Source organism: Sebastes fasciatus, chromosome 19 (assembly GCF_043250625.1).
Source record: "Sebastes fasciatus isolate fSebFas1 chromosome 19, fSebFas1.pri, whole genome shotgun sequence".
NCBI lineage: Eukaryota > Metazoa > Chordata > Actinopteri > Perciformes > Sebastidae > Sebastes > Sebastes fasciatus.
The window spans coordinates 9,646,403-9,662,326 of NC_133813.1; the positions used below are offsets into that span (position 1 = coordinate 9,646,403).

Below are 15,924 nucleotides of genomic sequence, written 5' to 3' on the forward strand. Positions count from 1 at the left end.
GGGAGGAGGAGAGAGAGAGTGCTGGAAGACAAGTGGTTAAGTTTCCACTGGCAGGCCCCGTCTCTTCCCCCATCTGGTTGGCTTTTTCATGAGCTGAGGTTTGACAGCCGATCAGGCCCCCGGGGCGACTGAGAGGCTGCCAGCTCAGACAGCAGCCTCTCTCCCATGTGTGCCTGCTGACTGACCGAGAGGCCACAGAGGCATCCAAGAAGCCCAAAGTCCTCTCCTCCGACGGACTGCAGCTCACACGACAAAAAAAAAAAGGACCAAAAACACAGAGCTGAGACGGAGAGAGTTGGAGACTGATTTTAAAAGTGAAGAAATAGCCAAAAATCTTCCCCACGCGCAACATCTTGTTCATGAGCACCCATGTAATTTCCGAGTTATGGGTTTCCCAGTGCCATAGTGTGTTTCCATCACCAAACCACATACATTTCTCTCCGTCAGCTTCCTTATCGCTCTCTCGCTAGCCGAAGGGACCTTTTCATCACAGACTGCTGCAGACGATGTTGAAGAGACAGTTTAGGGAACAGTGGTACTGGTCCAACATACTAATAAAGAGCCAACTCCCACTTCCTGCAAACAGGTCCAAAAAAGTAAATAAATAAAGCTTTCACTGTCCTACTGAGTCAGAAATTCTATGCCAATATGGTGAGACTTTTTCAGCAACTTGTTTTGCAAAGCAGGTGGAGTGATTGAACCTTGTATGAAGGTCTTTTCCCTGCAGTGGTGAGTACAATAATGTCAATTCATGGTTGTTTTATTTTAAATGAGTGAATAAATGATTTGCTGAATACAACTTGTTGAGATGGAGATTGATTTTTTTTTTTACAATTCACCCCCAAGGTCTCTGCGCATGGCTCTCGTCACACTGAGAACGCTGAAAACACTCAGAAACAAACAGCAACAAGCCGGCGGTCTCTCAGATGGATTTCATGGGCAAATGCAAGAAATTTTGGATACTTTTTCTGAGGAAAAAAAAGAAACTGAGAGCAAAATAGAGGTTCGAAATACAAGAAGTGGAGCTAGACGTATCAGTTTTGTCCCCTGAGGGTGCCCATAGAGGAAAGGTCATGAGGTCATTATAAGAAAAAAAGGGTTCGTCCTCAGGGGTGCAGGAATGAGCTCAGGAAATGTCATTGTATTACATTTCAACCGTATTGTGGCACCGGAGGAAAGATAACCAACGACATCAGAATTCATCTTCTGGGGACCAATAATATACAAGCTCCAAGGCAGTCTGTGCTGTGGACTGACAAACCAACTGATATTGTTTTCCTTAAATCTGTATTAACTGATTTTTATTTTTAGATTTGTCAAGTATTTAATACTCTTATCAACATGGGAGTGGGCAAATATGCTTGCTTTATGCAAATGTATGTATATATTCATGATTGGGAATCAATTAACAACACAAAACAATGACATATATTGTCCAGAAACCCTCACAGGTACTGCATTTAGTATAAAAAAATATGCTCAAATCATAACATGGCAAACTGCAGCCCAACAGGTAACAACAGCTGTCAGTGTGTCAGTGTGCTGACTTGATTATGACTTGCACTAAAGTGTATGTGATTATCATAAAGTGGGCATGTCTGTAAAGGGGAGACTCGTGGGTACCCATAGAACCCATTTTCCCCTTTGTGATAAGCTAGTATGATATGGTTAATTGCAAAATAATCGGTTGTTACCGATGGATTCCTTAGGTTTTTTTTTGTTTCATATGATACCAGTTTCTTCACTCTAGCTTTAAAACTGAGCCCGCTACAACCTAAAAATTGCAAGTTGTGTTAATGTGTTAAAGAAATTAGTGGCGTTATTATCGCGTTATTATCGCGTTAACTTTGACAGCCCTAAAAACCACATAAAATGACAAAAAATAGTCAATTAAAGGCTACACGTCTAAAAGGAAATACAGAAGTAGCAGCGTGGATTGTGAACAATAGGTTTAGGTGCCATGACAAAAAATGTTCAGTCATCCTTGGTAAAAAAAAAATTGGAATTATAAGAAGAAATATTTTTTCTCTACTGACATTAGTGAGCACCCTTGAAGAGAATGTGTTTAGTAGGTCAGAAACATAGCGCGGAGCCAACCCATTTAATTCCTTATGAGGAATTTGAGCTGTATTCTTGTACTGTAATTGGAAACCAGTGAAGGGACACGGGGTTGGATTAAAAGCCATTCAGCCGCATTTTGGACCTACTGCAGATGACAAAGTGCTCAAAAAATGGACAAAAAATTTGAGAATAGACCTCCTCAAACACACATTCATTCAATCATTGGTCTACGGACAGAGTCTTGTATGTTGTACAACTTGATTAATACAAAATAATCCACTCCAAAAATCTACCATAGGACATTTAATGAACACTTACATGTTTGAGTTCCAGTAAAACTTGTCTGGTCAGCTCTATCCTCTTCTTGTTGACATGCTTGATGGCCACCAGGTTCCCCTGTGCGCAGCACGAGGAAGAGACAGAGCAATGAATCAGACAACACTGATGTATGGTTCACTTTATACACGGCTTTTTATGAGGACATTTAAGACCATGACGAGGATGCACTTTGGTCTAGATGTAAAAAAAAAAGGCAGGGAAAATAAAACGACAAGAGAAACATACTGATACTATAAAAAGTGCAAACAAGGATTTGCAGCATTACAACATTTTGCAATACAGCCTACAGGTACATTTGGGGCCTATTTCTCTCTGCTGCTGCTGATGCTGCAGGAGAAGAACTGTATCTGTCGCTTTGATATGTGAGGATCAGTAACCAAAGGAAGCGACGTGAATATCTCAGAGCCACAGGCTGTTGTAGCAACTATATGAAACCTGTTCATGTGTGAGTCCATGTGGGAGCTTTAGTAATATATATACAGTTAAGGCGTATATTTGAGAGCGGATTCATTCGGCTTCTGACTGCTGAATAAAGATTATTTCAGAGGTTATTTTTCCAGTATTCGGTTGTCGAGCTTCTCTCTGTTTGGTGTCAGATTTAATCACCTCGGGCCTGTATTGAATTTGAGAAGCGTATCAGTCCCCCCCAATGGTCCATGAGGCGTTCAAGCTGCACCGTGACATCAGCATTTATATAAAAAACCTGCATCATGCAGCTAAACACAAAGACAGCTATCTCATTATTCAGCAGGCTCTATTTTGTCATATTTCCCGCACACCTCCTCCATCTTAAACGGACAAATTAACCGCAGCAACAAGTTGATGGCCATGTCCAGACTGCGAGGCGGGAGTGTAGAAACAAAGAAATAAAAAAAAAAAAAAGGAGAAGAAAATTGACGCATTCTGCAGCTCACATTAAAACCAACTACCTAAATTCGCCCACACTCTCTCTCTCTCCTCTCCAGCTCTCCGGCTTTTTCTCTGCGAGTGTGCACATGTGTGGGTGGGAAAGGAGTGCGCAGGAGTTGAAAATGTCAGAACTCACTAAGCCTTACCTTAAAATAGCCCGTTTTTGCAAATAGCTGATATTTTCCATGGGCAGTTATCAAGGAGCCGTAGCTGGAGCCTCTCTGAGAAGGTGGAGAGGAGTAGTGAGAAGAAGAAGGAGAAAAAAAAAAGTCAGTTAGCGGCGTGTAGATTAGAGCAAAGGGGATTAAATATTGGTCATTTAAAAACTGCTTCCACTTCACCGCAAACATAGCCTCCTAAAAAAGACATTCTCATCCAAAATACCTTTCTTTGTGAAACCTGAAATTGCCTTTCACTTAAATGTTTGAGAAAATAAAGTGTTTCCAGTTTTTATAACGCGAGTCCTTGGGCAAATGTCTGCAGTGCAACACAGAGTGAATAAAAATCAAGTGGGCGCGCTGCATACAGACAGCCAGCACAGTCAACTACACATTTGTATAGAAATGCAAATGTTGGCAACACATGGCACGCTGGAAAATACATCGGTCTGGAAAATGACTGTGTTTTCCACACGCACATTATCCACAGGAATTGGACGGAAAACCTAGTAATGAAAAAGGTGTGCGCATGTGCTTTTCATGAACGCTTGCACGTGTGGGTCGAAAAAAAGCACAACCCCGAAGGAGATGCATTAGCCCCTCAGACAACTAGAACCTGATACTTGAAGAACGTGATGAGGTATTATAGATGTAGGGAGCGGGGCCAGACGGGGGCTTATTTTAACAATCATTTAATATGCGTCTGCCACCGCAAAAACCCAGCCACCTTCAATAAACCACTGGGAAAGCTTTCAGGAATGTGTGAACTAACAAAGGATTTGGACTCTCTCAGGGCCGCAGCTTTGCTTTCTCTAAGAAAAAAACACAAACTGCGTTTTAATACACAGCTACACCGCATGTAAACATGTCAACATTAGCATCGTCGATTCCTGGCGGGTCCAATTTTTACAGCAGTTACATCTCTAGACAGATAAACAGTCCTGTAGTGAATGAAAGCTGAGGACCCGGTATTGAGTCTTTCCCACTGGCAGACGTTGCAATGTAACCTGCCAGAAGAACAACAACTTGTAAATCACACATCGGAGGCCGTGCCAGCAACACTGACGGAATAAAAAGGTGATATAAAGCCCAGAATTATGATGAGATGTTCAGAGCTGCCAGCTTTAATATGAGATCATGTGGGTGTATTTCGTTTTTTGACTCTCAGAAGCGCTTTGGTGCGTTTGTTTCCTGTCACCTCACCTGCACATTTTTATTATATTCTGTCCGACAGTGCTGGTACATCGATCTGTACTTACAGCAGCAATGTTTGAGAAGGTAACGTACCTGCGAGAGGGTGAGCCGACTGCCGGCTCGCTTGTGGTATTTATTGGGGCTCTCGAACTGAAGGTCCTCCCACCGTATCCTCCACAGCATTCCAGCCAGCTCTTTCTCCAGCTTCAGTTTCCTGCAAAAAGAGAAAAAGCAGGTGGTGAAATCAACAAGGACAGAAGCACAAAGAACAGAGGAACAATCTCACATAAAGTGCACTGGGTTCGGAAGCAAGGGTGAGCTGATGTTTTTACCACAGAATTGGGACTTGAACTGCTTGAATTCTGTATCGTCCAATTTCACTTTTTATATAAAGGAAATAAATTAATAAAAATCCAACAGAGGTGAGGTGATCTGTTGACTCACAGTTTTATTTAGAGGACAAAGTGGATTTAAAACAACATGGTTTGAATCTGTAAATCAACCTTAAACAAAGAGTTAATCGCTCTATTTGTGCAGCATCTCCATCTTTCTGGTGGTATTTCCTGAGATAGCGCTCTCAGATCTGATTTGCAGGAACAGCGTTTGCATGCTGTGATGTACGTGTGTTTACGCGTGCAGGCGTGTGTTTGCATTTTATTAGATTTGAACTTCTCTGGGCCATATGCTGCACTTATTGAACTTTGATGAAGTGGAAAACTACTTTAGGTGATTTGTTTTTATAGTCCTAGACAAAGGGCTCTTTCTTTCAAACACATGCTGAAATATGCAACAACATTAAACTGTAAACACCCATACTGGAATCAACAGATTTAAAATCAGTAACTTTACGTAATAGAAGGTCAAAAGTCAAATTTTAACCCTTCTCGTTATTATTTGTGACTTGAAATGATTGTTGATTGAGAGAAATCCTTCTCTCTTCTTTACTTTAAAGAAGTGACTCATAGGTCATTTCTTCTCAGAAAATGAAAAACAATGATGACCATGATGAAGATTAGAATCCACTTCAGTTCTTACACCCACACTCCTTATTTTTATCAACCTCACTGAGAGCGGACTCAGATGTTCTAACCTTATCTTAGTACTAACACTGGTACCGAAATAACTCCCATCTCAAACACTGTAAACACGGTGCTTCCTTAAAGGGACTGTTTGTAACTTCTTACACGTATAAATCAATCCGGGTCGGTGTCCCATGCTCGCTCCCGTGTGGCTACGCTGTTCAGACTCAGACTCCAACACAAACTAAATGGAAGCACCGAAACCGCAAAGTTATATCTAGTGAAGCCCGTCTTGCAAAACAGTGTTGGCCGCGGTCGGAGGACGCGAGGGAGACCGTAGCTTTGGTCTCCAGGACCGGAGTCTCTCCTCTGCTCCTCTGCCTGCTTGCCTTCACTCACACGCCGCGCTCGTTCTCGCTCTTTCGCTCCACTCTCACGTGCATGCACGCACACTACACAGTGCAGAAGAGTTAGTAGCTCTGAGAATATCTAGTGAATGTACAGTGGACGTTTGTGCAGAAATAACTGCTGCAGCTCCTCCAGACCAACAGAGGTTTCCCGTGTCTTGTGAAGTGACAGGGCTCCGCAGCGAGAAACGTTATCGTCTCGTTCGGTGTCTCCCCTGTTCCTTCTGACCGCGGTCGGGAGGCTGAAGCAGGAAAAGCCAACACTAGGATCAGCATTGATTCATGGAGAGACCTTCGTCTGGTCAGCTAACATTACTGCCAAGCAGCTGAAATATAGGGTGATATTGTGGTTTTAGCTGACGTGTGTCGCCTCACTGTTTTGAGCGATGCTCGTTCATGTCTTTGTAGAGCGAGCACAAGCGCGAGCCCGAGCAACAGGACGCTGACTTTCGTTGACTTAACGGCCACAGGTGTCGCTGTTAACAAGCAATTTCTGATTCTTACGAACAGTCCCTTTAAAACTCAAAGTAACTGGACCACTAAAACCAGAAAGAGTTAATGCCATAAATGTCTTAAATATCTTAAATGGAACCCAAATGTTAGGTTCAAAATTTCACATAGCACGAGATTGAATACAGCTGTATCAGCACAAGTAATGCGCCATGCGCCATGTTTATCAGAACTTGACACTATTGCACATGTTTATCATTTGAATTTGAATCATTTTCAAATACTGCTCTCAAACAGCAACTAATTCCCATGAAAACAGAGTTTGCAACGGTTATTTCCCTCAAAGATTATACAAACAACAACGAAACAACTGGGTAACTTACACAGAAGTCAGTATTTAGACTTCAGCAACGAAAATATAGTAAGTTAAAACAGTAACTCACAATTTAGACTACAGAAACAGAAACTTTATAAAGTAATGTAAGTTATTCTCCTGATCACTTCTGTGTCCTATATGGTGAGTCATAGGTGGACGAATGACAGCAGAAACTGCTCCACCGTCCTCCACAACAGCAAACAACCTTCAAACGTCTGCACAGCCGAACCACATTAATTAATCTAGTCATTTTCATGTCAGTTATATTTATGACATGTCTTGAGTGTTATTTTTGTTTTTGTTTGTTTATTATCAGTCTGACTGGCAAACACCGAGCACCACAGTGGGGAAAAGGCATTCCAGCGAATCAACACATCTGGGGCAAATCTCAGAGGAGCTGCTGTTTCTGGATACTTAAGGATTGCGGCAAAAAAATAAAACTATTAGTCCGGAGAGGGTTTTTTTTTTTTTTGGGAGGGGGGAGGGAGGAGGAAATTCATTTTCAGTCTGAAACACTTGAAATGAAAAACGAGCAGAGGCCATGCATTCCAACCCAATCTAAAAGGTGTAAAACACTTCCAGATGGCTGCAGGAAATTATTGCAGCGTTTGCATATCGGTGTTTTAGCCTTTCCCCGAACTATCCCAGTTCGCCCCCAAATGTGGCTCAGACCTTTTTTTCACCAGGGTCAAACTGTGTAGTCGGACGGTCCAGAAATTTGATTCTGATGCTTGTGTCTACAAATACTCCAGGACGTGCCTATGTGCAACCATTTTGAGGACAGGAAACACCATTTAACCACCGGTACCCTCCAGCCCCATCCACCACCACCACCACCAAAAAAAAAAAAAAGGTATTTTTCTATTTAAGGAGCCTCGTTTAGAGACCTCTGGCAGCCAGAGGGGCAAAGTGTGGGGCTCCACACTGGGCCTATTGTTTCATAAGTCCCATATGTGAATACCTCTGCTGGACCAACCCCTCCATTAAAACAACAGAGCCACTGCTGCTCTGCTCAACATCCCCTCACACTCCTGCAGCACATCAGACTCCAAGATCAACGGAGAGCTGCCGACAGTCCACCGGGTTAATATCTACTGAGTGCTGCGGGACGAGACTTAACGTCGCTCCATGAAAAGTAGAAATCAGTGAGCATTGTTTCATTTTGACAGCGTTGTATGTTTTTGCAGTGTCGAGTAAATCACCTGTTTGTCATTGAAATCAACTTGTCTCACCAATACCGTACCAGTGCAGTCACCTGCCTTATTTGAGATACTGACTTGAAACAAGAATTATTTTTAAGAAAAATGAGACTTAACGACTGACTTATTAAGCCAGTCAAATGGTTTGTTGTAGCTCCAAAAAGTAATACAAAGAAACAGAGAATTTAATACAAAGGTTGCTTTTTATTAAATTGTATATTCACCAAATTTGACTATTGTGTACATTTTACACAGGCAATAGTTGTATCATGTCAGAGAAGCAACCTATTATCAAAACTATCCAACCAGCCACCCATTTCTGATACAAAATACACCAATAATTTCACAGTAATGGGCTCCCTCATTTTATTAGACTCAACCTTTTCTGCCCTGTGAACTAGATATAAAATTCCCCATCACCCCAGCTTATTAGAAATATAATTAATCTGAGTATAAAATCTTGATTTTCATTTAAAAAAAAAAAAAACATGTAAGCAGCAGCAAATATAAAAAGATAGAAACAATAATATATTTTCTATTATTTTTTTTTCCTATTAAAAATATATAAAATACAATTTAATATATCATTCTTATAAATTGCAACCCCCTATGTATATCAAGCGACCCCGAGGTTGTGAAACTCTGGGTTATCAGCTGATTGATCTGAGAATAACTCCTAACAGTGACAAAACTCCAAAGTGTTTTAAACATTTTTAGTGGTGTTTTTTTTATAGGTCAAGTAGTGAACATGGAGGCCTCTCAGCAGCTGGATGATCTTAAAGACGGGCTGTAAACAGCTCTGCTGTCGGCCTCTCTGTCCATCAGCAAAGCTCCACTGGTGTCTGCAAAAACAGGAAGTGATTCGTTAGCCTTTAGTATCAAACAGAGCCCTCGCAGAAACTCTTTGAACTTCTAATGATGGTGTATTTTTATGCTTTTTACTTGAACAGGAGGTTTACATTTACAGTTTCATGACCATGGGGCGCATTAAGTCGACTCAAAATCCAATAAAAGACGACAGGTTCTGGTCTGCGAAAAATAGCTTTCCATATATACAACTGTCATTTATGTAAATGATGAATCTAAATATAGTTGAACTAGAGCAGAGAGTGCAAAAACTGTGGGTCAGGACCAAAAATGCATCACAGAGTTTCCCTGTTGGGTTCCCATAACAGAAATAGAAACTTGTTACCATAAGTCACCGAATGTTACACTTGGATCGCAGAATTTTTTAAAAATGAACTCCAAGAAAAGAAGAAGCATATTTCATAAAAAACTTACTGGCCAAGAATCCAGGAAAAACTAGCTAGCTAGTTAGGACGCCATGCTGTGCTTGCTGAACTGTGAGCTGCAAAAAAAACAGAGAAGAAGATGTCAATGTTTTCAGAATGAAGTGCACACTCTGCGTCTAATTATCTGGTAGTTATTTGATATTGAACAAGATCAACTCAGATTCAGGTTCAGTGGATTTACCTCAGGCGGATAGCTGCTCCTCCGTCTTTCTTCCACCATTCCTCTGATCAAAATCCATTCTGATTGGCTGGTGATTAACACTTCTTTGTGTTAATAGTCAGTATTAGAAAAAGTGATTTGTGTGATTTGTTAGTTAGAGCTGTGGGGTGACATGTAAATCAGCTCCTCCTTACATCATCGTTTATTAGTCGGGAACATAATTAACCGAAAGACGAAGAAGAAGAAGTGATGAAAAGGGGAAAGATAGAAACATGAATTTTCTTTCATTACATGCAGATTTCACCCATGACATTTGCAATCCTTCCAGTAGCTTAATTGCTCAGGGCAATGTATGATTAACTTCTTGTGTAATTAAATGAGGCTCAAACTAGCACAGAATGATTTCCATAAACATGTAGACTGTGCCCCTTGGGACACTGTAACACTTCATTTGAATTTGTTTTTACAGCTGAATGCAGAGCACAAAGTTACAACCATTAGAAATGAGGCAGGCAATTATTTTATCGGGGGCGGGCAATCAACACTAACACTTATTTAAACACCTAATTACATAACCATTTATTTTTAACTCAAACAATCTCAGCCTGGTCTCATTCCCAGGGCGTCAAATACGACGCTTTGTCACAGCCCTCGGCGTCTCATACCGACTCACAAGGCACCCTTGAGGGTCTGTATGAGACGCACCGGGCTTTCAAGTAACTCCAACGTAAACCCATCCACAGAAATAAAGCAGACGCTCAGAGCAACTGCTGCTAAAGTCAGGCAGTCCGCATATAGGGAGGAGGTCAGGGTGGATGGATGGGTCAAACAAACGTAGGACTTTCACCCTGGAGATTAGGTGAGTGTCCCGTGTGAAACCAAAAGACAACGTTGACTTAATTACGTTGACTACTTAACTCACGTAGGCTTCATAACTTAACTTACATAACAAACATACTTATTTTAAACCAAACCACAATATTTTACTAAACATAATCAAGTAGTTTTGTTTGAATTCACAACATTAACCAAGTGTTTGAAACTGCAACCATAGTGGAGCGTCATAGTTTGGCACGTAGGGCTACCCAGTGCGTTAAAAAGTGACACAAAGAGGTCCTGACCAAGCGTCCGTATGTGACGAGTTAGGAATGAAAGCAGGTTGACAATCTAGATCACATATTTCTATCAAAGATATTAATGTCACCTATGGTTGTTCCAATACCAGTATCAGAAATGCGTCCGATACTGCCCAAAATTTGGGATCGGGGAGCACGCCAGTCTATGCAGCGATCCGATACCATAATTTATTAACCCAGAAAAAAATCAAACTTGTTTGACAGGAAATCAATTCTTCTCCAGCGCTCCAAAACAGTAGCCTTCACTGTGCTGTCGCCCAGTGACTGTGCCTTTAAGGCTCAACAAGCTCAGTAAGGTTTTGTGTAAAATGTATCTCACCACATGATGACACAAGTGCATTTTTGCCACATTGAAAGATATAGAAAAAAATGTATACATATATGTATTTGCAATTGTAGAATGTAAATAGGAAACAATACTGAGGACATCACCTCAGTGTCCGAAGCCACGGTCAAATCAAGTCATGTCAATTTGATTTTATAACCCAAAATTGCAAATTTGCCTCAAGGGCTTTGCAATCTTTACATCCTCAACTTGGATAAGTTAAATCTCCTTCCCAAAAAAACTTTAACTGGCAAAAAGGGGAAGAAACCTCAGCTACTATCAGTATCTACCAGGAAACAACTGAATAAACTACTCGATTCCACCAATTGTTTGAAACAGTCGCTCTGCATTGGAAGCACATTCAGAATGACTTCACCACAGAGGCAGCTTTTTTCCAATTGTTTTGAAAACTATGACTTTCAGGACTCAATTACAGATTTTTGCTGTTTAAGAAATACAGCCTTGTTTTGAAGTTGAAAACCAGACATATTTGCCAAAAGACTTTGATAAACAAACAAACATCCTTTGAGAGAAGCACACAATCACCTTGACTGGTTTTTCATCCGACATCAGCATGCGAGTGAATTATTAAAATAGGTAGCGATTAGCTTTAATCCAGCACAAATGAAACTGAACTTAATGAACACACTGATGATCATTAAGTGAGAATTGCAGTGAGGGGTTGTTGTTGTTGTAGGCCAGTATATGAGCTCACTTGGCAGCTTAAACACACTTCACCGCTGCTTTAACGCCGTCACCTGCTGAGCCGTTGCCGTGGCAACAATTGAGTAAATACCACACTGGCACCTATAGCAGCACGACCCATAAATTCTGTTTCAAACACACATCTTTCTCTTTTTCTCTCCTTCTTTGAGAGTAAAAAAAAAGTAATATCTGCATTTCTACTGTTTGAGCTAAAAAGCAGCACAGACAGGAAGCGTCAGCTCGGCGTAATCAAACTCACCTGTAAATGAGGAAGCTGGAGATTCCAAAAATGATGAGCGCCAAGCCGGATCCCACAGCTACGATACCCAGAACTGGTAGATGACCTGGAAAACAGGAGAAGAAGGATTCCACACTCAGTTGTCTCTCATATGTTCAACAGATGTCCACATTCATATCTTTGAAAAGAGAGAAGAAAAAAGAGCGCTGTGCTGTGCTGTGAAAAACACAGCTGTGACTTCCTGAAGTACAGCTGCAGTGCTTTAGCAATATGTCAACCACAAAAACCGGCAACAATTTCACACAATTACACCTCTCTGACATTCCTGATAGATATTTAAAGCCCTAATGGAGACTAATTGTACCACCTGCTGTAAATCGCAGGATAAGATGATACTCATCATCAGGGAAATATCATTTCTAACACTTGTCAACACCAGAAGATGTTTCACTTCACTGCATTCATGAAACAGTGAAACTGAAGACCTGTAAACGAGCAATTACAGTCTATATTATTCAGCAGGTTCACTGAGAGCAGATATTAGGTTGTGTTCAAATTCTGTGTAGCTGTGTAAATCTATACATTTTTGGAAATTTACAAAGAAAGCACATCACTTTCACATCATGGACAAAAAATATCTTTTGTGTTCGTGTTCTCTTACCTGCAAATACGGTAAAATAGCAAACATTAAAGGAATAGTTCAACATTTTGGAATACGCGTTTGCTTTCATTCCAAGATTGAGATGAGAAGATTTACACAGCTGGAGCCAGACAACCCCGTCTCCAACAAAATGACGTTCCCTTACCAATCATGTTTAAGCAGGCTTTGGTTGAATAGGTAAACGGTCCGTGTGGAGAGCAAAAGAGGGGGAACGGATTGGCCATAATGCAATCTGGGAACCAACCAGCTATTGTCTGTCGATGATTTAGGTTTTTATTGGTTTAAAATGAGCTTGTAAACTGGCTACTTGTGCAACAATCCAGTCGTACACGTCGTACAAGTTGCTAATCGGACTGTCAACAATGAGCAGCGCACGGAGAAGGGAAGACTTGACTTCGATATCCGCTGGCTACACCATCATTACTACGTCTCTATTATGCTTCGAGGGAAACGTATTTTCTCTCAGATTACGTTTGCAGAATTTTTAAACACGTGGTTGATGTTATAAGTTGAAACAAAAACAGAAATGCAACAAACTACTTGGTAAGGTTTAGTAAAACATGATGGTTTGGCTTAAAATAAGTACATTTGTTACATTATTTACATCATCATGGTTTGGCTCAAAATGACGCAGGTGAACTCTGACTTTTAGTTTCACACGGGACACAAACAGCAGTCTCCTGGGGGAAACTCCTGTGTTTGTTTGACCCTCCCGCCCTCCCTTAGTGGACTGTCTTGTTTTTTATACACATTATTAGGCCAATAATGTTATTATTCAACGCAACTTTCATTAATGGTCACCTCTGCGCATTGCTCGTTGTACTACGTCACTCAAAGTGGCTGTCCGTGGACTATTTGTGATACGTTCAAGACAAACGTAATCTGCAACAAAATTTGTTTCCCTCCAAACGTAATTGAGGATGTCGTTTAGTTGTATTGGAACTAAATTTTTAGGAAACAGGGATGCCCTACGCAGATTCCCGCAGACTGTGATTAGAAATGTATTTGTGATACGTCAAAAACGAATGTAATCTGGAAAAAGAAAAAAAAGTTTCCTTCAAAATGTAGTCAATGTGACGTCAACGTAAATTTTAGGAGACCAGACTGGGCCAGGAAACGACTACAGTATACTAAGATTCTCCGTTTCTTTACTCTGTAGACGAGACACTGCTGTCATTGTGCTTTGTGTGTCCGTACATGTCAATATGTTTCATCGAAGTCCTGAACACTCATTGTCCTTGGTGCTGAAAGCGACACTGTTGAAGGCGACATCCAGGCTCTCAACTCTGCAAACTATTTACGGATGGCTTCGGATTTGTGACGGGAGTCAGATTTATTGCTCCTCCACTCATTATCCCTCCTTCACACCCAAATACATTTATAATTGCAGTGGTTTTCCTCCTCAGTTCATCATCGGTGACATTTCCCTCTGAAACTGTCACTCCGTTCATGCAACAAAGACCATTTCCAGCACTTATCTTTCACCCCCGCCTTGTTATTCGAGCAAATATTATACTTCTACATGTTGCTCTTTCACTTCATTGTGGAAGAGGGTTGGGATTGAAATTGAAGAAAAACAACACATTTATTATCACAGCATCAATGAAAATATCACAGGCCATGAAGAGATGACAGCGATAATATGAACAAAGCATTAGTGCACTGTAATATCCATCTGATGAGCGATTCAAACTCACTCTAAGTCAAGAGAAAGAATCTGCCATTAAGTGTGGAATAACGCTGTGCATGAACTTCCTTGTCATAATTCTTTTCATGCAATTTCCCGAAATCTGTGTGTTTCCATTAGTCAACCGTTTGCATCTTGTTTCTAGAGAATTCTTCTCTTCAGAAACATCTGTAGGCAGATTTAACTCTAAGTAGAGAGTTAAGTGTGTTGTTATGAAGGATGAGGCGGAGTTGACATACCATCATTGCAAGAGGGGTCGTCTGTGGAAAACACACAGGGGGGGTTATCCAGCGGCGGGCCCCCGTTGGGCCAGTGGATCCTCTCTGTCTGGGACCAAATGATGTCTTTGGTGGTTCCGTTGTAGTACGCAACAAGCTGCAAACACAGAGGAAAATGCTCATCTAAATGGATGAAAATAAAGCTACGTTGAGCCTGTTGTAAGCTCACTTCACAGCATGTTCCCACAGCAATTTATAATACTATCCATTTATTGTTAAGGACGATGTTGATGACATTGTTTATCAGTTGTTGTGCAATCACGGAGGGTGCGCAGATGTCACCTCCAGGCTATAGCCGCTGTTCCACTAGCTCCCATATGAAATATGACATCACATTTGTTAGTTTCACAACTGTTAGCATGGCTGCAGACTCTCAGTCTTCTTTCCAACTCTTTAGCTGTGATCTTTACCGTCTAAAATTGTCTAAGAATTGATTTTGAGTATTTGCGTTATTTCAAATGTCTATGGCTGTGTCCAGAATGAATCACTATTCACTTTTTAGGACGCTATTACGTGGTCAGTCATTTTTTTCTTAAGTGTCCGACATGTAATTCAAATTTGTGGAATACATCTGAGGACACTTATTGATTGCCACAATGCACTGTAATATCTAGTGGATCTATGCTCACTACAATAGTAAAACTATACCATAATGCACTACAAATTTCTGTCCTGGAGTCTCCGCTGGTTGCCTGGTAACCCTCACAGTGACGACGACGACGAGTAAAATGTCACACTGTTCCTCTAAGTATGTAGGATGCAGCGATAATTTAACAAATTATCTTCTTCAAAAGCCCCAATTACTACAAGATCACGACTCAATTATCTTGTTACCGGCAATTAAATTCACAATTTTTGGACTTATTATTTAATTACCCCGAGATTATGTGAAGGTCTATTATGTGATGAGACTTTTAACTTGCCTTGAGATCAAATAAGAAATCAATCATCACCTCTGAATAAATACAAAATGAGCTAATGTGTCAATATAATCAGATAATTCAGTCACAATTATGAGACAACATTTTCATATCTTAAGAAAACAAGATAGGTCAGTTAAGATCTCACACAAACAACAAGGCTAAAACAATAATTTCAGGTCTTGGCTTCAGTAGTTGAGACTGATGATGTTTCACCAATTCTATGACATAATAATCATATTTTGAGAAGTGATTGACATGTATTTGATGAGTGTCTACAGTGTCATGGCCCTTACATCTACACAAGCAGAGTTTGATCAACATCCTGAATAGTCTGTGTATGTGTGAGCTTTATTTTGACGGTACGGCCTCTCATGAGCAGCATCTGTTGTCCTGCTGTGAAACACGAC

At 40.8% G+C, this 15,924-nt stretch overlaps 1 protein-coding gene across 3 annotated transcripts in view; it reads right to left on the reverse strand.

Moving 5' to 3' along the window:
- Positions 1 to 15,924, reverse strand: part of npr2 (natriuretic peptide receptor 2) — a 65,222-nt gene that overhangs the window by 27,234 nt on the left and 22,064 nt on the right. For all 3 annotated transcript variants that reach the window (XM_074617969.1, XM_074617967.1, XM_074617968.1), the window contains exons 6-10: positions 14,556 to 14,691; positions 11,990 to 12,074; positions 4,755 to 4,875; positions 3,456 to 3,530; positions 2,380 to 2,457 (exon numbers count right to left, since the gene is read on the reverse strand). In XM_074617969.1, coding sequence (XP_074474070.1) covers positions 2,380 to 2,457; positions 3,456 to 3,530; positions 4,755 to 4,875; positions 11,990 to 12,074; positions 14,556 to 14,691 — 495 coding nt within the window. The remainder of the gene's footprint in view (positions 1 to 2,379; positions 2,458 to 3,455; positions 3,531 to 4,754; positions 4,876 to 11,989; positions 12,075 to 14,555; positions 14,692 to 15,924) is intronic.